Source organism: Acartia tonsa, chromosome 4, assembly GCF_053477335.1.
Source record: "Acartia tonsa isolate MP-2025a chromosome 4, ASM5347733v1, whole genome shotgun sequence".
Classification (NCBI taxonomy): Eukaryota; Metazoa; Arthropoda; class Copepoda; order Calanoida; family Acartiidae; genus Acartia; species Acartia tonsa.
The window spans coordinates 23412892-23435959 of record NC_137263.1 but is presented as its reverse complement, the minus strand read 5'-3'; the positions used below and the strand labels follow the sequence as shown (position 1 = coordinate 23435959).

Sequence of the window (23068 nt, the reverse complement as noted above, 5' to 3'; positions counted from 1 at the left end):
GTGTGTGTGTGTGTGTGTGGTGTATAACTAAGATAGAGATATCTGTGTAAATATGTAAAACATGATCTTTGTGACATATTGGGTAGGTATTTGTCCTCATAAACAGTGAGGAATATCAGTCAATAGTTATATACTCAAGTAGATATATCTATAAACAATTGATATATTATTACTTGGATGTTGCACCAGATTTCCATGTACTCTGATAAGGTTATGCTTGTAGGTGACTAAAATAACGGTACCCCCATCCACTCCCTTTACCCTTCCTACTGGATGAATGAACTGACCAAAAAAGAAGTACATATAAGAAAGCTTAATTGACGACAAATTATTCCCTGTCAATATATCCACATAGATCCTATATCCATTCTATATAAACAGTGTGGGTTAAGGATAAATAGTGGTAAAATCACTTGAGTTAATAATAATAATCAATTTATAATCCATACTGACAAATATATAGGTTCTAGGTATTTTGTCCTCATAAAAATACACTCACATCCCTAACCTTATACAGTTGCCAAACATATAAATTAAATTCAGAAATTCTAAAGGGATAATTGAAAGAAATTAGTAATTTGGGTTTCTGTCATTTAATAGCACTTAGATCATTTGAATATTTGATTATTTGTCTTTGGTAATGGATATATACAAAGAATTTACAGGGATGGTCATAACTTGCCATTTATATTACTAATTATAAGAATAACTTATAATTATTCGATTTTAAGAGAATATATACTATAAGAAAGCACAAAAAGTACGAATATTTATTGGAATAACAAAATTTATTTTGGCAACTCTACTTTGATGTTATTCAATTTAATACAGCAAAGCAGTCAATGGGATTCTACTATATTCTTATACCTTCATAAAATATTAAGGGTTGTACCAAAATCGAAAAAGGACAAATAAATATTTTTTAATTTTTATTTAAGGATTCATCTAGACATAAGGCTAATTTTTTTAAGTAGGCATTATTCTCCGCGTAATTGGTTGCTTGTTTTACGGTAGTTTATTGTTAACCATTCGATTATTTTAATCTTTAATCAAGAAATCGAAAAATATCTTTAAGGTGCTTTTAAAAAAGGGATTTGAGGTTTTATGGGCCTTGGAAAGTCTCACAGGAGTAAGACCCTATCATATTTAGTTGCACCCTAGAATTTTACAAAATGTCTATGAGAGGTTTCATGCATCTTAAAATAAAATAAATCCACAATTTGAAGTTAAATAAATCCACGAAATTTAAAGGGCAACTCTGAACAATTAATCTACTTGGATGTCACGAATTTTATATTTCTTCCATACAAAGCCATACACACCACAACAATCCTTTTATTTCATGACAATTTGACAAAAATTTGTTTGGGTGCCCGTATGTCAAGGGTTTGTGTTGTACTACACATCTTTTTAATGTGAAATGTCTAGTACTTCATACTTCTCAGGGAGGGAGGGGCAATAACATTTATTTTTTTATTGGGGGGTATGTCTATTTTATGCCACATAGGTATAGCATGATAATTTTTTAGCTAGAAATTATTTTTCAAGAAGAAAAAAGTTAAATCAATTATAAATTTAATTTGACATTTTTTGCTAGTTCGTTGAAAGTATTACTTCTATGCCTCTAGCTTTTCCGTCAATCAAAGCAAATAAATCCAAGTTAATATTTTGTGTCACTTTTTAAACTATTTCAACTATCTTAATTCAGGGATAAAACAATTGCTGATAAATTGATGTAAATATCGAAATATTGATGTTATCTAATAATTATCCCTTCTGTAGATTACAATTAGTGGTTGAAACATTTGGAAACTCAAATCAAAGAACAAATTAATAAAAATTCAATTTAAGTCCTCAATGTTGATAAGGCAACGAATAAGAAAGCATCATTATAAAACTAAAAGCGACTAGTGTAATAAACAGCCAAATGTCCCCTTCCTCCATGATTGCATTTAATAATGTGTGGATTTGGCTAGAGAAAAAATAAAGGCAAAATAGTTTTTTTTCAGTTGTCATATCTGTGTCTCTTTTTGAATATTATGATAGGAAATGTTTGATTAAAAGTTGAATCTTATCTGTAGGTGGCAACTTCCTGTACTAATTATATAAATGCATTACATTTAGAGGTATTCAATTAATTAGTGTTGAATATGATATTGTTTTTTTAGAGCAAAACATTTCTGTATTCAAGTTAATTCCGTCTTTCTTCCTGTGAGAAATGAAATCCAAAATAAACTTTATAGTTATTGAAAGTTATGAAAGCTGTAATATCTATCTATTGGAAGTTTAAAAATCAAAAACCTAATAATTTAATGAAGAAATGCCAAAAAAATTTAATTTTGAGAGCTTCGCTTTTATGATTGTTGTCATTCTTATTGCCAAGTTCAAAGGTTATTTGCCTTTGCTTCTATTCAAATATTTTATTATGTCAATTAGGGGTTTTAGGCTATTTTCCACTCCCCATTCCATAGGTTAGGTGCGAAGCTGCTATTTGTAACAGTACTATAATCTTTAAGGCCTTTAACCTTAATTTAAAAGTGAAATATATAATCCATTTTTCTCGGGTTATCAAAAAAAAAAAAAATTCGAGAAACTTTCTTAAATATTAGAACCAAATCATTGATAGGCAAATAATACCAAAAGGTGGTTAGTTAGAAAGGCATACAGACATCTTACCTATTTATATTAAGAATAACTAAAGCCTATTACATCATCCCATTGATAATAATCTACTTAACCCATTACCCACCGCCTTGCCCATAATCCCCCCCCCCCCCGGGTCTTTAATATAGATAATAATACTTTTTGCCCCAATCAATTATAACGCTTTTTGTGAACCTTTAAAATCAACAACTTTTTACTGGATGAAACAGTAAGGTATGCGAATGTATTGCTATGTAATGGGAGAGCGAAAGCATTATTATCTTTTGGAATAGAGAATGTGTATTTTTACTAAGATCTTGGGTAATATTTAAAATTAGTTCAGGGCAGGTTTTAGGCTGTTTGCGACGTTGATAATTGATAATAACTGATAATACAATGTAAGACAAGTCTCAAAGAAAAAATTTCCATAAAAATTAAGTAACCAATAGTTGATTGTAAAAACAAAAAAGAATTTTAACAAACCAATAGTAATTTTTTCCTAAAGCCAAGTAATCCATTCATGTAACTAACTATGAAAGATTGCAGATTATTGGAGGAGGCATGTAATGGGGTTTTTATATTTCGTGTTTCTACTTTCCAGCTTTTTATTTGATTGTTTGTTTATTTGCCTTTTTTGGAGCCAGAGACCAGGGAGGGGAAAATGTAACCATTCGATTTTAATCCGTGTTTGCTTTTAAGTATATAAGTCTTTAAAAAGATAAAAGACCTAAATCTAACCTATTTTTAAAATAAACTATAACTTTCATTCTTACTTATAAGGGCTAAAAATATAATAATACATTTCTGATATAAGTATTATGAGGAGAAATGTATGCGTTAAGATTTCTACTTATTTTAAATTGATATTTATGATTATTAAAACATATGTAAATAAAAAAAGAGTTTGAGAAGAAGAGCTATGCATCTGCTAATTTAGGGGATTGCAAAAAATTTTTCAAAAACTGACATAATAACGTTATGAAAATCTTGGAAATCAACATCCATAAGTAGCGAAGCTCAAAAAAATTTAACTGTTTACTAAAAAGATAAGAACATGTAGCAGACAAAGTAAATTAAAGTAAACTAAATATTAGATAGTTGATAATCGTTTATAGGAATGAAAAAATATTAAATTTCTCCTTTGTAAATTAAATGTCCCCCTACGCATTGATAGATCTACGGACAAAGTAAGTTTAAAATAGACGCTCTTTGGTTAGGGGAATAAAACAAAATTCAGCCGGTTATCTCCAATAGCCGCTTGGAAAATCAAATATGCCCTTGAGGACGGACATACAGACAATTATTAAGATATTAAGTAGCTTTGCTACTATTAAGGGGTACACATACGCAATTCATTCAAGTTCCTAATAAGGAATTTATGCTCTTTTTTTGGTTGGAGGCGTTTAAATTATTTATGTATAAAGATCGCATGTTCATGTAAACTTAACATTACACAACTATCTTTGTCACGTGGACAGGCATAGGACAATAGAAAATTTAAAAATCATCCTAAAGAATATTATTTGTAATATGCTGTTTTGTTTTTAAATAAAAAAAGGTTTTGTGGTAAAATTAACTTTTATTGTCCTCTCCCTTAGCTCCCTGGCATTGGCTAAAAATGGAAGGTCAGCTTTGGTAAAGAAAAGTATGTATTACAAAACTGCTAATATAATTGATAGAAAATTTTAACCATTTTTAGGGAAGTTTTTGTTTGTTTTGGTAACATTGTTTTTTTTTTTTATCTATTTTGAATTTTCCTCCTCATTTTGTACTTAGTAGCACAACTACTTTTTATGCCTGTACCACCTTCTTTTTGAGTGGAAGTTTTATTACTTGACATAATTATCCTTTAATTTTCCTAAAGGTTTTCATGATAGCATCTTCATCCAAATTGAATTGATTTGTGACTGCTACAAACTTATGAACATAATTTTCCTTGTTATTTTTAGTAACCTGAATACTCTATAGGGGTCTGTAATATCAGGGTGGTTTTTATTAGAAGTGGATATAATTTACTTTGATAGTTTACTTTCCTTACCACTTAGCCTAATTTAGACCGTATTTTATGTATTAATGATTTCAACCAGCTATGCTTACATTACATTTTACAGCACGTAATTGTCCTTTTATAAATATTACAAAATTACAGAAACTCTTTTCAAGCAAAAAAAAAGTATTTTTGTGTGTATGTATATTAGGGAAAGAAAAATGCAGCTAAAAGAGTTAGGGACCAAATTTAGCAGGGATTTTAAGGGATAAGACAATGGTGGATAAATCCATATACATCCCCAATGATGATAAACTAAATAATAACTACTATAGAATAAATTTTTAGTTAGGAAATAATCCAAAAAATTCAAATGAAAGGACCCCAAGTTATTGGGCCAACAAATAAAATAACATGGTTATAAAAGTTTGAGTACAAATTTAATCTACACTTCAAAGTCCCCGGCTCACTGAAATTTAGGGGCCCTGGGAGGGAGGGAGGTGGGAAGGAGTTAAAGCCGGGGGGAAGGTTAAGAAAATGGATAATTGCTGTGAAGAATGTGGAAGGTAATGGTATTACCAAGTTCAAGTATGGTATTATATATTTAAGGGATCATAAACCCTAATGAACCAAGAGAGGTGATATAATGAGAAGAGAGGGCGTAAATAGTTGGGGGGGGGGGGGGGGGGGGGTATGTTCGGAAATATTGATATGAGAAAGAATGAGAGCTCAAACTAAAATCTATCAAAAAGAAAAATATTTTAAAAGAAGGCGTATCAGCTTTTTCACTTTTTATTTAAGATAGCTAGCCGGTTCTTTTAGTAAGTAGTAGATGTAAAATTTTTGATAGAATTCAGATATGCAATCGGTTTTTTTTGTAGACCTCTTATTTTTTAAGTAATTTAAGTTTTAAAAAAAAATAATTAAGTCGGTTTTAAGGTACTAAAACACAACAAAATAAAAGAAGAAAATGGCCAGTATGAACAAAAATAGTAAGATCTTTAATTTGACACCTTACTTTTAAAATTCTGTTGAGTAATTATTGAAGAAATCAATTTTTTTTACCTCGGTTTAATCAAAACTTTGAAGTAAAATATAACCTCCCACAGGCATAAAAAATATGGGTTCATATATACCTTTAGAATCAGAAAAATATTACGAATCCATTGTAAGCAAAATTGAAAAAAGTAAAAAAATAAAAATAATAAAAATGGCCTTACGTATTATTTTTCACAGGTAACACTTAATTGTAACTATTAAACTAGCCAATCACAAGTCTCAAAAATTGACTAATTGGGAAGCTTAACCTCAAAACCTCAACCAATAGAAATGACAAAAAAAAGGATAATGTTCATAGAATATATACAATAGATACTACAATGAAAATAGTGATACTTACATAACATGTAAAGAACGAAAAATTATGAACAAATATGCTTCAATCTGTTTATAAACTTCAAAACAATGCAGTTAAAAATACATTATTGTTTCTTGTGTTTAAAAAATATCTGTTACATTGTATGTATATTTATTTAGGTTTATTTCAAGTTTCAGGTTTTCAGGTTGTTCAACCCTTTAAAGCCGAAAATTATGATTCTTAAAATAAACTTATATTTTTTATTATAGTTTTATAAAACTTTTTCAATTTAGCTTACAATGGATTCATAATATTTTTCTGATTCTAGAGTTATATATGAACCCATATTTTTTATGCCTGTGGAAGATTATATTTTACTTCAAAGTTTTGATTAAACCGAGGTTAAAAAAATTGATTTTTTCAATAATTACTTAACATAATTTTAAAAGTAAGGTGTCAAATTAAAGATCTTACTATTTTTGTTCATACTGGCCATTTTCTTCTTTTATTTTGTTGCGTTTTAGTACCTTAAAACCGACTTAATTATTTTTTTTAAAAACTTAAATTACTTAAAAAATAAGAGGTCTACAAAAAAACCGATTGCATATCTGAATTCTATGAAAATTTTTATATCTACTACTTACTAAAAGAACCGGCTAGCTATCTTAAATAAAAAGTGAAAAAGTTGATACACCTTCTTTAAACCAATGAGTAGGAGAAGCCCAAGCTTTTTATGTTGAGTGGGGTAAAATGAGGGGCTTCAAAGTTTTGAGGGGAGTTATTTGGATGTATTTTTGAAATTTTAAGGGGTAAAATTAGTGGTTTCAAAAACCTATTTACTTTTTCAACAAGAATTTTAATCTGCTTATAAGGTAATTTTGTTTACATTTCAATTTAAACATTTTACTATCCTTGTCATTACCACATTAAAATGTCCAGTTTTACTCCTTTCATTTCTGCAATTACATCTTACATTTTTTTACTGTTTCAGTGTTTTAATTGACTTTTAAGTACATCATAAAATTATAAACAACTTCTAGTTTACTTGTTGCAGATTTCACTCTATGCAATTTCTTGAGACGATATCAATAAAAATTTCAAGACATTATAATTCTTCATTCTGGATCCATTTCTTTCCATTCGACAATATTTGGGAAAAATTACCCTTTGATTGAATGACCTGTATTGATAGGGCTTAGCATAGATGGGTTGTTTATTACACTAGTCCCCAAAGTTTTATAATAACGTTTTCTTATTCGTTATCTTAACAACTTTTATTGAAGTGTAATTTGTTGGTTCATTAAGGTTAGTGTCCAAACGTTTCAACCACTAACAGTAATCTACAGAAGAGGTAATTTTGTGTATCATCATGGGAGATATACATCAATTTATCAGCCATTGTCTTATACCTTTAGATCCCTGGTTTATTGTTAATAAAAAAAGATTGGGTAGCGTCTCACTATTACATTTTATATTTAGCTCAGGGTGATCCTGATGTATATACTTGACTGTAAATTTAATTTTGCAGTTACAGCCAGCAGTATGCAGCAGTATGTCAGCTACTCCTGCTGCATTTACAAGTTTTTTTATGCATATGCATATGACACTCATTACCAGAACTGACTTTAATGGTTTTAACAATTCTAAATTAATTAGGCACAGCTACTTTTCAACTTTGAAAACAATTTACATTTAATATACATTGACAATTTCTTTATAATAACAATTTTAAAAGCAAGGCACTTGTGGTTATTTTTCACAGTAGTTTAAATACTTTTATTAGAATTAAAACACGTCGTTAATAGGTCATCAATGTTTACTTTTATTCAAATTGTATAACGTCACAATGATTTTTTATTAGACAGTGATATCGATGTAAAAATTAGAATAACTACTAACAAAAAATATATGAAACTTGTTTTAAAAACTTTCAGAGAAAAAATCTTCGAAATGAAAAAATCGAGAGAAAAAATCCTCCAATGATGTTGATGCTATTCGTTCTACTGCTCCGTGCGAAAATGCAATTTTAGCATGCAGATTTCAGCTGCATAGTTTTGATTGGTGTTGCTGTCAGATGGATCTAATTTTATAGTGATTTCATATGATTTATTATGGTTAAGATTAAAATAGAGACAAGAGACACTATCAAGGTTTCTTTGTATGATTGAATCATTCAAGTCAGCCTGATAATCAACACTTTTTACTACAGCTCTTTTCAAAACAACCAATAAATTGTGATGGCAAATATCAAGATATAAAAAACCTAAAGGAATGTGAATGGAATAGTTATTTATTGCATCGTATCATAGGCAGCTTTCCGCGGATATGAAAATGAAAAACCACATGATTAATACCAGATCTATTGGCTCCGATGGACCGAAGTCCTCCGGTCTTTCAAAAACTGGTATTAATTAAATGATTTTTATTTTAATATTTGTGGAAAATTGTCCGAAATACGATTCTATACATGATTTTATAGTATAGATGAGAATCGGTTCTAATCCAGCGGATATCAATCGGTTTTGAAGCCATACTGGAAAATATTTTAAATCTTGACAGGAGTCGTGGATATCTTTCTCTACTCTAATGAAATCTCAACAAACGACTCAAATGATTTGCTTTTAATATGAGAATCATTTTTGGCTGTTTCAAATAATTCGTCATTTTGAAAGAGCTCTGTTTCTTGCATCTTCTAGCTAAGTTGAGAAAAATATCCTCAGGGAAAAATAATCTTTCACCCATTCTCCCAGCTTTTTATGCCAGCCAACTATTGGATGAATTTTTGGGTGTTGATCTAATATCTTAACGGAGCCTAGTTAGCCCTCCTCCCCCCTCTCCCCCCTCTCCCCACCTCTTTATAAATTCTAACCAGGCAGGACAATAGCCCTATATATACGTTTTTATTCCAATTTAACCTAAAGATGTTTGAAAAATTTCTCACAAATGCTTAAGACAGAATTTTGAAATTTAGGTTTATGATATGAATGAGTTATATAGGTGCTTTAATCTGCTCTACAGAGAGAGAGAGAGAGAGAGAGAGAGAGAGTTATAGAAAGAAAGAGAGAGAGAGAGAGAGTTATAGAAAGAAAGAAAATGAATAGAGCGATAGAATGAGAGTGGCTTAATATGGACCTGAGAGCATTTCTTGTACAAGATAAATGAGTCTGATTTGATTCGGGCAATTATGGGCTTTACCCAAGAAGGGCGGTTAATTGCAAACAAATCTAATGTGGATGCCAATTAAAGTATGATCAAGATGTGGATATAAACACATTTACCCCCGAGTGAATTTCTTTATTTATCATCCAAGTAATTTAATTTTTATATTGTTTGTTTAATTAGGTTGGTAGGTTGAAGGGGGGCTAAAGGGATAAGACAAATCCGATAAATTGATGTACATCCCCAATAATTATGCAAAAAAAAATACGGTTCTGTACATTATAATTAGTGTTGAAACGTTTGGACACTCAATTTAATGAACCAACTAATCAAAATTGATAAACGTCCCCAAAGTTGTTAAGTCAACAAATAGGAAAACGTCATTATAAAACTTTGGAGACCAGTGTAATAAATAGCCAATTGTTTCTTCTCTCTCTGGGTTAAAATAAACCAACAGCCTACTTTAGATTTGACGGTTTTAATCAGTGGCGTGCATAGTATTTTTACTTTAGGGCGAAAAATGACGAAGGGAGGCCTACCTAATTTTGAGTGGGTTGTTGACGCCCCTCTTACGAACCTTCTGGTTATAATTATAAATAAGAATTATTGAAAAGTTTAATTCATTAAGATAGATCATTAAAAAAAAGGAAGCATCACAACTTAACCATCCCCAACAAGGACGGAAGAATTCAGCAGATGCTACCAATATATTTTGTTTATTACCTTAAACTTCATCAAGGTTTTCGGTCAGAGAAAGGTGCTTTATTATAAACATTTCTGGTTAAACCTTATAGTTTTTTCCCAAAGACGACAGTGTTTTATGTTCTGTTCAAGTCACTCAAGAACCTTTGTTTTTATGAAAAAATACAGTATTTATCTATCTGAAGGTTTAAGACTATATGGATAGGAGAAACATTTGGGTGAAGTTAGTTCTACAGAGCTCATCCAAATGAATAGTGACACTTCAAACAGCGCAAGAAGAGTCAGGTAGAATTTACCTTTTCATGGAGAAGGTCAAGAGCCAGCTGGAGGCCAACAGCTTTCATGTCTGTCCTCTGTAGCGCGGAGGTCACATACATATGCATGTCCAAGAACCTATAAAAATAAGAAATTATTATTTACTGCATCCAAAACATAATTTAACATGTCTACAGGTTATTTTAAGATTATCATCATAATAGCGTAGGAATTGGTGACTCTTAAAGGAAGCCTACAAGAAATACATTGCTCTAACAGCTGAAAGACTGCCACAACTAGACCTTATATTAAATTACCTTTAACTTTTTGTTATGGAAGCTAAAGGCTTTAAATTTGGTGTCTACTTGTGGCAGTTTTTCAGCAGTTAAAGAGGTGTATTTCTTGCAGGCTTACTTTATATATTTCTGATAATATGACTTAAATATAACGAAACAAAAATATTGGTGAATTATTGAAAAAATAGTTAGTGGAAATATTGACTTCAATAAACACTTTCAAATCAATATCATTTATATCTCTATTTTTACTGCAATTCTATGACAATACCTGCTCATAGCTCCTCCTTGCTCGGCTTGTTCAATCTCCAGTTGGGACAACAACTTGACAAACCATTCAAAACTCTTCTGGTCACGGTTAATCCAAAAGAAGTCAACCTGAATACATTTATATGTAAATGGAGAAGCTCTTTATAGACCCTATAAAAAATATGACGTCATAAAATACCACTGGTAGGCCAGTCTGACATCATTTTAAATGAAAAGAACTATGAAAAGAAAAATGGAAGATTTCTTGTTGGGAACTTTGGAGTTTTAAGTAATTTGAGTATGTTGAAATTATTATTCCCCTATATTCTAACTATAAACAGTAGGTAATTTTTTAAGGTTTTTGCAGAGATTCGAACCTATCACTTACATACAAAATAAGAACTAAAACAAAAGATGTTTGTAAATATTTTTCAACTTAATGAAGCATATGATATTGATATTATTTGAATTGTATTTGTACTCAATGTATAAAAATTTGCATTTTCCTGTGAACAAAAATTGAACCTTATTCTACTCAAAAATTTAGAACCTTTTAAACTCGGATAAAAACTATTATCTTGAAGTGCAACTTGTAGTTGGAACTGCGACTAAGATCTTAACCCTTATGGGGCTTAAACCTTGCAGATCGATGAAAGTAACTATCCTAATGTACCCTAATATTTCAAAAATTGTTACACCATCTATGGATGCATTAATATTTTAACCAGAGAAAATGTAGACCAATATACCTTAGGCATGGAGCTCTTTATAGTGCCAATAATAGGCCAATACACAAATTACCAAAGGCCAGTATACATTTTAATAGACCAATGGTAGGCCAGTGTGACGTCATTTTTATAGGCACTATAAAAGCTTTCTTAGGCATCAACTATCTGATTGAATAAAAATAAAGTTGTGATTTCCGTTGTAATGTTAACAGGGAATTACAAGCAAATGCATGGCCTAGGCCACAAAGCAAAATTTACAACACGCCAATGGAAAATGCAAAAAAAACTTGCTAAATCCCAAAACTGACTGAGGGAGCAATAAAAGTGTCTATTTGTAGCTAAAAGAATGCCTAGTTTTCTCTCTGCTTAGGGGCAAAAGTCCGAGTTTTAACAATTATACGGTATCTCTTATAATTTTAAAAAGACTTTAAAATTCTTACCCGTTTTAATTTTTCAGAAATTTACGGTCGTTCATTCAACATTTTTCATATTATTAGAACAAGAAACATAATGAGGGACACACTGTATAAAGGACGTCCAAGCTTTTTTATGGGGGTAAAATATGTAGTTTCAAAGGTTTTAGTAGAGTAATCTAATGTTTTTTTTAATTTTTAGGTGGGTAAAATAAGTGTCCTCAAAGCCTTAAAAGGGTAAACACCCTTCACTTCCCCCCCCCCCCATGGACGTTTTTTTAAATATCAAATTGTATAGATAAAAAAAGTGTTTAAAATATTAAATATTTATAATACATCTTAATTTGATATGGCATGAAGAACTCAGTTTTGTGTCCCTGCCTGTTTATTTTATGTCCAATTTTGTGAGTTTAGACTGTAATAACACCATATTAAAGTAAATTATAGATTTCAGTTTAAAGTTGCTTCAAGCAATAGAGAAGATAGCTTGGGATATTAAATATATTATCCCTGTTAGAAATGTCGACGATGTGGCTCTCAATGACATCTGATGATGTAAAAACGACAACTAAACAAATTTTAATTAGATAACCCAGTTTCAATAATTTAATCGTTTTTCTCACTTCCTAACTAAACACTTTTATATTAATTTCTAGAACTTTGTCAATTTTTTTACAGGGTATTTTTTTTATTTAAAAAGTAGTAAATGTAAACTCAATGTCCATTTTTAGCCTCTGATTCGACCCTATCATATTTGTCAGTAGCGTTGCTACTCTGCATGTTTTCGGTTAGTCGGTCAGTAATGCTTATTTTTTAATATATTAGAAAAAGGGACACAATATAAATAACTGACAATTGTTAGCGTTACCAGCACTATTTTAAACTGTGAATTTTTCCTGAGCGTACCTTGTTGAGCCTAAATAACTCCACCCTCCTGTCATTTAAAAAAAAAATTAAAAATAATAGGGAGTGGAGCAGTTTTGCGTTCGCTTGTTAACTACTGTAGGTCAGGTTAGGTTTGGTTAAATTTATTTACTGGGTAGCCCCGCAGGGTTAGGAATCCCCAAATTGGAAAGGAATAGAAATAAAACTATCCCCCTTATTTTTAATTTATTTGAAAAATAAGGAAAGGTTTAAGTGTTCGATAGGCGCCCTTTGTACTTAAAATCATAAATCTATTATCAAAAACCTAACCTTTACTTGTATTAATACTTACGATTTTGTCATTTGGTGCTTTCTAACAAATGACGACACTGAGTTTTCTTACCTTTCTGAGGTTAAACATTGTGGATCCAATATCATCCGACCATTGGTATTCACATTTAGGACATTTCTTCTTTACTTGCCAATACCTAAATATCATCAAATAAGGTTTTTGTTTAATATTTGAACCATGCTGAAAAGACATGTATTGTATGATTTTATAGAAACTTTCTACTGGAAGGAAAATAGAGACGATAAAGCTTTAAAAATATTTTTTAAATGACCTAAAAATTACAAAATTTGTCAAAGATTTTCTTTTATTTTTCTAATAACTATTTGAGCATATATTATACAAATTATTTAAAATTGACTGTATAAGTAATAAGTTATAGCTAAATAGAGTATGTAAGATGAACAATGCATGATGAATCTATTAGTCCATATTAAGCTATCTAAGGCAATTGCATTAAATAGAAGCAGAGCTACTATATAATTAGGTTGTGTCTATATGTCCATTCCACCCACCGTCTTTCATCTCATATATGCAGCTTTTCTCCTTGAGTTCTTCTTGGGTATGCTTTGCTTATACCAAAGAAAAAACATAGTATGTTGAAGAAAAGATCTGAAAGATCACTTTAGAAACTTGTAGCCTATGAAATTGTAAATTTATCGGTGCTGCTCAACTTATGTACAAAATTATTCTTGTATCTTATAATAGAATTATTCTGCATAAGAAGTAACTTTATAATAAGTATACTGTGCTCTATATAATGCATAATGTATAAATTTAGGTTATAAAAGGTTCTACTACTGCTTGTAATTTCAAAAGTTTTACATATATTCTAAATTCAGTCAAGTAAACCATGGTTTCCAAAACAAAAGTTTTAAATTAAATAATTTATCTTTTTTTTACAAAATGAAACAAATCTATCATTTGAAATAATTTTTTACCCTTGCTTAGGTTAAGTTAGGATAGGTAGTTTAAGGTTAAGTGGTACCCCCACAGGGTTTTATAACAGTTGGGCTAAACTGCATACATAAACCTTTTATTATGTTTATTAAACCCTAATCTAGTAAACTAAATCCTCCAAAGTTTACCAAGAGGGATAACTTTTTATGTTTAATTTATTTCACGTACTTCTTAAGTGTGAAACTTTAAACATTGTAGAAATGTTGTTGAAACATAGAAAAAAATATTCTCAATGTTGGCAACTGTTGTACAGTAATAGCAAGCACTTACCTATGCATAATGGACTGAAGGATGGAGGCAAATGGCGTGATTCCAATGCCGGTACCAATTAGAACGGCGTGCTCGGCACGATATATGTTGCTGGACGGCGAGCCAAATGGTCCATCAATGTAGATCTGAAATGAAAGAAAGGATGCATTTTAAATGGGTCGAGAGCTAGCTGTTCCTAAATTGATTGTAAATAAGACATAGAATTGAATAATGGCCACATTTATCTACTTAGCAGGTGAACTACGGCCATACAAGTGCGACATATGATCGACATTCATTTAAAAACAAAATATTTTCATTAAAACTTTTAATAATACGTAAATCACTATAAAATATCTAGGTTGTATTTTTGTGCGATTTACAATAAGATTGTATTAGAGAAATATTAACATAGACAAATCAAAATAAACAGTAGCAAATCCGAAATTGTTTACACTTGATCTGCCGAATTTGATTTATATGCTAACCAAAATATTAGAATATAAACAAGGCTCTACAGCTAACTTAAAACAATTACAGAGAACAAACAAATCAATTATTATTTCATTAATTCTTTTTTTGCATTTGTTTTGTCTGTAAGATGCTTACCTCTAGAGGTTTGTTGAGCTTAGCCCGTTTGCCCGGCCCGTCATAGAGGCTGACCTTCCTGTTCTTTAGCTCTCCAGTATCGCTCACCATAAGCTCAAACCTCTCGTTTCCATCGTCGTAGGTGAGGCCAGGCGGCACCTGCAGCTCTGCAGCAGATCCTGTGTCGTACTTGATAACTGTCGGTTCTTGTCTCAGGTAGCGCAAGCTTTTCAGGAACCGTTTGTTGAATCCAGCGGGGCGCTCCGGGGTTCCATCGGCCTTGGCCTCGCCTTCGTTGTTGTTGTTGGCTCCTTCTTCGCCTTCGGCGATCTCCTCCACTAGGCGCGCGTTGTCCCTGATCGTGTTTGATAGCTGGCGCAGTTTCTCCTCGCGCTTTTGAAGTCTTTCCTTTTGCTTCTCTTTGTCCACGGTGTACTTTTCTGCCAGGCTAACAAAGTCAGTATCCTCAGGTGACTTCATACGGATTGATTTAGACATAATTGTCCTTGCATTGTCATACTTTTGCCGCACCGTGCCGCGGAAGCGGTCAATTTTGTTCTCCTTGTGCTGACCGCCTGCCTGCTGGCGGGCGTACTCATCCTCAAAGTGTTTGTAAAGCCTGTTTGTCCACTCGCCCACACCACGGATATGAACATGAAAGACGTCATGTACCTCAGGTGCAGAGCTGATTGTGAAGGGATGCCACTCCCACCTGGCAACCTCGGGGATCTTGATGAACACCCAGTCTCCGGGACTGAAGTTGAATCCAGGTGGACGCTTGATGATCAAGTGAGTGACTCTGGAAGGAAGGATGACTCCGGCACTCACCAAGGACTTGCCACGGCCCAAGAAGCTTGTCAGTATTCGATAGGTTATCTCTATAACAAATATACAGGCCGGGCCAATAAACCATTTCCAGAATTCCGGGGCGTGCATGAGCAGGAGAGCAAAGTACAAGAAGTAGAGCATGTGGGTCACATAGAAGACCTGGAAGTAGCCGCTGCGTCTCACATAGGACAGGGAGCAGATAAACATGATGCTCAGGATGATAATCAAAGCAACTCCAGTTGGATTGGCAACACCGTGCGGCATACCGAATACTCCCGGCATAGTAGTCAGCATCCAGTACATGTAGCTCCACTTCATACCTCCCTCCTCCGGGATACACGCCTGGCAGTGGGAGATGCTCAGGTTCAGGCTCATGCCGGGCGGGGTCACAAAGGCGTCGGGCTCACAGTAGTCGGTCAGGTTGGAGTCCTCGGTGACAAGATGACATCCTGGCGGGATCTGGTAGCCCAGCATCGTCCAGTTAGAGGCGTAGTCCTGCCAGTATGGAGCCGTCAGCTGAACAAACTTGACTGGGTCAGGCTGCACATTAATGCCTGAAATTTAAATAAGATATAAAAAATAATCCGAATTAAAATTAACTTGATGTGTGAAACTCTTTATAGTGCATATAAAAATGAAGTCATACAATACAAATGACCCATTAAAGGCTAATACACAGAAAAATTAAAAATGACCCGCCAGTATACATTTTGAAAGACCAATGGTAGGCCATTTTTATAGGCACTATAAAAGCTTCTGTGTTTGTTGTTACTAAAACTTTTTTACTGATAAGTTTGCGTCCTGAGCAAAAGAATCCAAACAAGTGTTTATAACCTCCCTCCCCCCCCCCCCCTAAAATAAATCGCTTAAAAATAATAAAAAACATATTTATAAATCATAACTACTGAATTTAGAATTCCCACGCCTAAACTAAAGATAGAATTAACTTTAATTTATGCATTAAAGAAAAGTTAATTTTAATTGGATCAACAAAGTGGCCCAATCATGAATGAAATTAAGGAGATCTGATGATTTGATAATATCTATCTATGCTTTTTGTTCTCATCTCGAAGCTGAAGTCACCAACGAAATCATTTTTTGAGTGACTGAAGTTTATATTAAATTGATGTATAATAAACGACGCCGTTTGGGTAGATCTCAAGGAGGAGAAAAGGCATTAAGATGTTTATTATACTAGCCCCAAATGTTTTTATCAACGTTTTCTTTTGCGTCAGCTCAAAAACTTTGGGGACTTCTATTGAATTCTTATTAATTGGTACATTAAGTCAAATGTCAATCATTAATAGTAATCTACATAAAGGATAATTTTTGTATAATCATTGGGGATATACTTCAAATTATCGGACATTGTCTTATCAATTTAGATTCCTGATTCGCCCTTGTAATGAATAAACCTTACTCACCAAAGTTGATAAGATGCATAGCCGTGTGGATCCATGCCTGGACAAATATGATCTCCCCCACCATCTTGTGGAAGTAGATGTTGAAGTCGAGTGGGAGTAACTGGGCCAGCCCCATGTTCCGCAGGATCGTGATCGTGTACCGTAGCACAAGGACAAGTATCATTACAGAGTTGAAATTTAGGCAGCGTCCTGAAAAAAGAAAATTATCCAACCAAAAACAACTTTTTTAAGTTCCAAAAATGTTCATATTTAATTCGTTGACAAATCTATTTTATATTAACTGTTGACTTTTAGGGAAATTTTTCAAAAAGGTTATAGATTCCTTATAATAAGCAAACTTTTTTGAAATTGGCAGACATTTATAAGCCCTGATACAATGTAACGTTATTATGTCATTATTGGCTCCCTGCTAATACAATATGAACATTAAAGTTAAACACGTTTTGCAAAGTGTAATAAAAATATTTTACTGCAAAAAATAATTCAAAGAATTTGGCTTATATAAACCTATATGCATTTTACTATTAAATATGTATAATCACTTAATCTAATATGTGTAAAAAAAATAGTTATTTATCGCATTGTATTATAGACAGCTATTCCTGAATATTAAAATGAAAAAATATAATATTAAAACCAGTTTTGTTAGACCTTGAGGGACCACAGGCCCGGGCTAATAAATGCAGTGTTATTTTTATGATTTTTATTCTAATATTCGTGGAAAATTGTCTGTAATACATGCCATACATAGTTTTTTGGTATGGCCGAGAATCGGTTCTAATCAAAGCCATATTGTAAAATAAAAAGTAAAACTCACCACAGGCCCGAGACAGCATATAGAAGGGATTTGGAGTAAACCCGTTCAGCATGGAGAAATTACGGAAGTAGTAAGCTCTGTGGATGAACAACACCAGGTTCACCGTAGCTAAGAAGAAGAGGAAGGAGAGGAAGGGCCGGTTGTTGCGCCAGTAGTTGGCCGTGAAATGGTGGGGCAGCTTCTCGCCAACGCGTTGCAGGAACGATTTGCGGGCGGAAGGTTTCGGCGGGACCAACCATTTTCCTAAAAATGAAAAAAAATATATTTAAATATCTTAAGGCGACCTTAACGTATAAACATGTAAACAAGGATAGTTCTAATATAGATTATTTATTCTTTTGACTTATATCGTGGGTTGACTAAAAGTAGTAGGGGAAAAAGACAGAGAGAAAGTTGACTTTGGGCTGTTTATTACATTAGTCCCCAAAGTCTTCTAATAACGTTTTTTTTTATTCGTTGGCTTCAACAACTTTGGGGACTTTAAATGAATTTTTTAATGTTTGATACATTAAGTTGTGTGCCGAAACGTTTCAACCAATACTTGTAATCTACAGAAGGGGAAGTTTTGTGTATCATCATGTGAGATTCACATCAATTCATTGGCCATTGTCTTATCACTGATCAATCATATTATCACTACCCCCTACGTCCCTGGCATTCATGGGTATAATCATATAGTTTTTGACATATAAACTTTAAATAAGGCCATCATATACTATACAATATACACACAAGGATAACTTTTCTATAAAAAAAAGGATTTATAGCTGCAAAAGCAAGAATATGCGTTATTTACTTCAAATTTACGAACATTTAAAGCAGCAATATAATATGACCATAAAGATGAGGGGTAAAAAAACTTGTTATCTATATGTCAGTAAAACGGAGCTTTGAGCATTCCGCAGCGCGGCGAGTGTAGAATTTCACCAGAAAAAGGAAAACTTTTTATTTTGGGCAATTTTACAAGCAATAAATGTCGGGTATAGAGTTGAAATTATTTTCTCGCCCTGCCATCAAAATTTTGCACATTACATCTTTCATCGTGTTATTATACGTAATTTTAGCCAAGAAACATTTCTACCTTATTTTGAGAAATAAATACAATTTTTGGACTTTTTTAAAGGCAGTGTTTTGAATGATAAAAATTATTTTTGAAACTCATTTAAGGAAAATTGCAAAAATTCTTTCAAGCCTTTTTAAAACTCATTTCATAAAAAAATGCAAAATGTAATTAAAGATATTTTTTATCCCAGATGTCAAGTGATTTAAATTAGTTTTAAGATTAACACATATTCTAAAGTTTAGTTTTTAGACCTAAAAAACTTAAATGTAAGATTAAAATAACAATTATATTGATGAATTTCAAATCATGGATCAAAATGGATAAGACAATGGCCGATAAATTGATGTACATTCCAAATAATGATACACATGATTACCCCTTCTAGAGATTACGTTTGGACAATTAACCATTTAAAATTCAATAAAAGTTGCAAGTCAAAGAATAAAAAAAAACGTTATTATAAGACTTTGGGGACTAGTGCAATAAACAGTCAAATGCCCCTTCCCTCACTGATTTAAATACTAAAAAAACAAAAACTAAATTGACATCCATGTGTGTTTGTTGTGTTTAACTATCATCTACTAATTTCTAAAAGCTTTTTTTGTTTTGTTTTAAACACATTATTTCCATTTAAATCCACATGTCAATGCCTGTTGTCCAGTTAACAAGAACATGTAAGTCCAACTCAATCAGAAATTTGCAGGGATCTAAAGGGATAAGACAATTGCCAATAAATTTATGTACTTCCACAATGTTATTACTCAAAATTACCCTTCTGCGGAATACAAATAGTAGTTGAAACGTTTGGATACTCTTCTACATGAGCCAACCAATCAAAATTCAAAGTTAGTTCCCAAAGTTGGTAAGTCAAAGAATAAGAAAACATTATTACAAAACTTTAGGGACTAGTGCATTAAATAACCCAATGCCCCTTCCCTAAATTAGGTAGATGAAAAGACCTTTCAGTAAATTAGTTCCTTCTGAATATAAGCTTTTTTGTGTCCAATTTTAGTTTAACCGAAACATTGTGAGCCACCAACATAAACAAATCTTTAAAGACCAGCCAACCAAAGCAAACCAACCGACCAACTAGTACCACATACATATAGGGTAGCTTTGCTATACAGCAACCTAGCTGTGTCACACATGTTATCAAAGGAATTATGTAGCAAAAACAAACATAACATTTTTTGTTTTCGATCCCATTTACATTCTACTGTCTTTGTCACCACTTCCCCTCCCCTCCCCCACCCCCAGGTCGTCAGTTTAAATGACCATTAGCAAGTTTTTTGCCACAATATAAGAAAGTCCACAATATTTTCTTCCTGCAAAATGTGTGTTCAGTTTGTTTGATGTACATTGTGTACTTGTAAATCTAGAAAGAAAAACTATTGCTGATCGGTTTTCCTATTGCATATTGCTAGATCCAAATCATTTTTTTTTTTAAGAAATATATATTATCAAAACACTTTTTGTAGTAAAGGCATGAAGTCGAAAAACATTGTAATTGCATTTAGAAAGAAGACCAACACTCTTGATTAAGCTAAGCTAATTGGTTGTATCAAGAGTCAACCAAATAAAATTTTTAATGTTAGAGCGTTTTAATTTCTTTATAACTGTACATATCTTTTAACTAACCATCGTGGGTTTTGGTCTAGTGTATCTTGTCAAAAACTTGCGAATAAAAAAGCTACCCCCCAGGATAAGGGCGAGTCCTTGTCTTCGGCAATTTAGAAAATTCAAGTTAAAGAAAAAAAAATACATTTTTGAGATAGTTAAAGAATAGGAGGAATGAAATACTAAGATATTGATCTCTAATTACTGTTCTTAAGACCTGATTAAACTTCTCATTAACTCTCAATTATTTCTACACCTCTACTTTAATTTCGCCTTTAGAATTTTAATTCTGGTGTGGTGTGTAAGGGCCAGCTATTTATAATTACTCATAAATGTTTTTAGAAATATGTGGATACCTCTTTAATTTGTATTTATGTTTAGCACAGAAGCAATAAATATCGACAGAACAAGTGTACTTCCACTTTTGCTTGAAGACTTAATTTTTATTTTGTCCAAATTTTTCAAGAAATGAATACTAAAATACAAATTATAACATACTATTTATTTTGATATTAGTATTCCTACTAATGTATATACTACTAGGGGTTGTATATTCGTACTAATATGGAAAAGCTAAAAAATAGCCTAAAACCATACCCAGACTTATTTATGAAAATATAATAGCATAAAAAAAATTCAGGACCTATAAGAAGCTTCATTGTTAAGGAGAACTATATCGGTTCAGCGGTTAGCGAGATCCTTGGCTACAGACAAGAAAGCTTAGTACTTTATATAATAGGACTTGGGGCTATGCTATGCCCCTAGAATCTAGGGGCTCTGTGTTTAATGAGAGAATGAGGTGATCGAAAATAGCATAAACCTTCTGAGGGTTTATATGAAGTGTTACAAAAATGGAGAACTCAATTATTCAACAATATCTTGAGAAATAAAATTTCAGCTTTTTATTTAACAGGATTCTTTCCATTTACGAATATGAAACACTTTAAACGGAAGTGATGGCAAACCGTCATAAGAACATATATGGTAAACATCAGAAAGCAAGGATAGGAAAATGGAAGAAAAGCAATAAAGGAATCTTCATTAAACTATCTGTATTCTTAAAAATTAGTTGTATATAGCGGCAAAAAAACCAATTTATGAAATTTACATTCTTATTTTAAAAAAATACTTATCCTTTTATTCTAGACTGATGGTAGGCTAATCCACCCCCTGTCCCCACCCTACCATTGTGTCAACCCACTTTTTAGACCTTAATTCTAGTGTCCTAAATTGTCATTACGTCAGCTAAAGTTTTTTTGGACGTTTTTGTGGATCAACATTTTTTTAGTAGCGAAGTAATTAAAAAAGTATTTGTTTTGGTTAGATGGTATGGTATATTTTAAAGACGTTTAGAAGTAAAAATGCTCTTAATCTGTTAAAGTTTAATAACCATAGAAATTCAAACTGTTAAAAAAAAAAAATACTTTTTAAATCATATTTTATTTTAGTTGAATGTTAAGAACACTCTTTTTATTGAGTATTGGACAAAAGAGTTTAAAAGTTTATAAAATCAACAATGTTTAACATTCTTTTACTTTATTTTGTTTGGCACTAAATTTAGATAACACTATCGATAATTGTAAAATTGTAAAATCAATGCTTTATATAAGACATCTAGTAAGTGAGAGGCAAATTAAGTTTAAATGAATGACACCCCTTTCTTAAACAAGGAGAATTTTAAAAATGAAATATTTTAGGATGTTAACTTTTCGCCATTGTAATATCCTTTTTCTCTGCCTCTGAAAATTATTGAAAAGGATTTCTTGCTTAAGTTTAAGAACTCTGTAAATAAGCCAAAAAACCCAGATTTTTATTTTATTTTAAAACCTTTCGTAGGTCATTTAGCTCTAAGATATTTCTGTTTTCAGTCATCAAACAATAAACCTTTTTTGACATTCTATATTTTTTTCCATTTATATATCCCTAATGCGTGGATAACCGCATAAAATTACCATAGCTTGACTGCCAGCCCTGCCTAACCTATGTTTCTAAGCTAATCCTGCAAGATTTATGCCAACCTTAATCCAGTCTAATTAAAACCTATTCAAAGCTATTTTGTGTCCAGAAATGATCGTGTTTCCACAAAAATAAACGGTTAATCGTGCAGATAATGTTGCCTGATATTGATTAAATCTCAACTTTGAGAAGATTTGTTGAAAGTATGTAAGTGGTGGGGGCTTGTTTAAGTAGTTGAAAATTACATGACCCTATCTTCATATACATACAGGCATATACGTATTTAAAATAAAGTAATTAGATAGTTAACTTTTCTTCATTATATCTAAAAATAGACATCGTTAAAAAAAAGCAGGGCAAATTTGATCCATAAGTGTAAATAACCTATCAATAATTGGAATGCATCTAAGTTTCGATAATTTTTAAAGATGGATGATAGTTATTTATCGCATCGTATTATAGACAGTTTTCTGCGGGTATCAAAGTGAAAATTATAATATTATGATAAAATTATTTTATGATTTTCATTTAAATATTCATGTAAAACTGTCTATAATACAATGC

At 31.9% G+C, this 23068-nt stretch overlaps 1 protein-coding gene across 4 annotated transcripts in view; it reads right to left on the bottom strand.

Annotated features, from left to right (window-relative positions):
* Nox (NADPH oxidase) overlaps positions 1-23068 on the bottom strand; it is a 196024-nt gene that overhangs the window by 3006 nt on the left and 169950 nt on the right. For all 4 annotated transcript variants that reach the window (XM_080157021.1, XM_080157023.1, XM_080157022.1 and 1 more), the window contains 7 exons: positions 17869-18111; positions 17052-17240; positions 14821-16181; positions 14233-14357; positions 13057-13141; positions 10671-10777; positions 10145-10241 (listed from right to left, as the gene is read on the bottom strand). In XM_080157021.1, the coding sequence (XP_080013147.1) occupies positions 10145-10241; positions 10671-10777; positions 13057-13141; positions 14233-14357; positions 14821-16181; positions 17052-17240; positions 17869-18111 (2207 nt within the window). The remainder of the gene's footprint in view (positions 1-10144; positions 10242-10670; positions 10778-13056; positions 13142-14232; positions 14358-14820; positions 16182-17051; positions 17241-17868; positions 18112-23068) is intronic.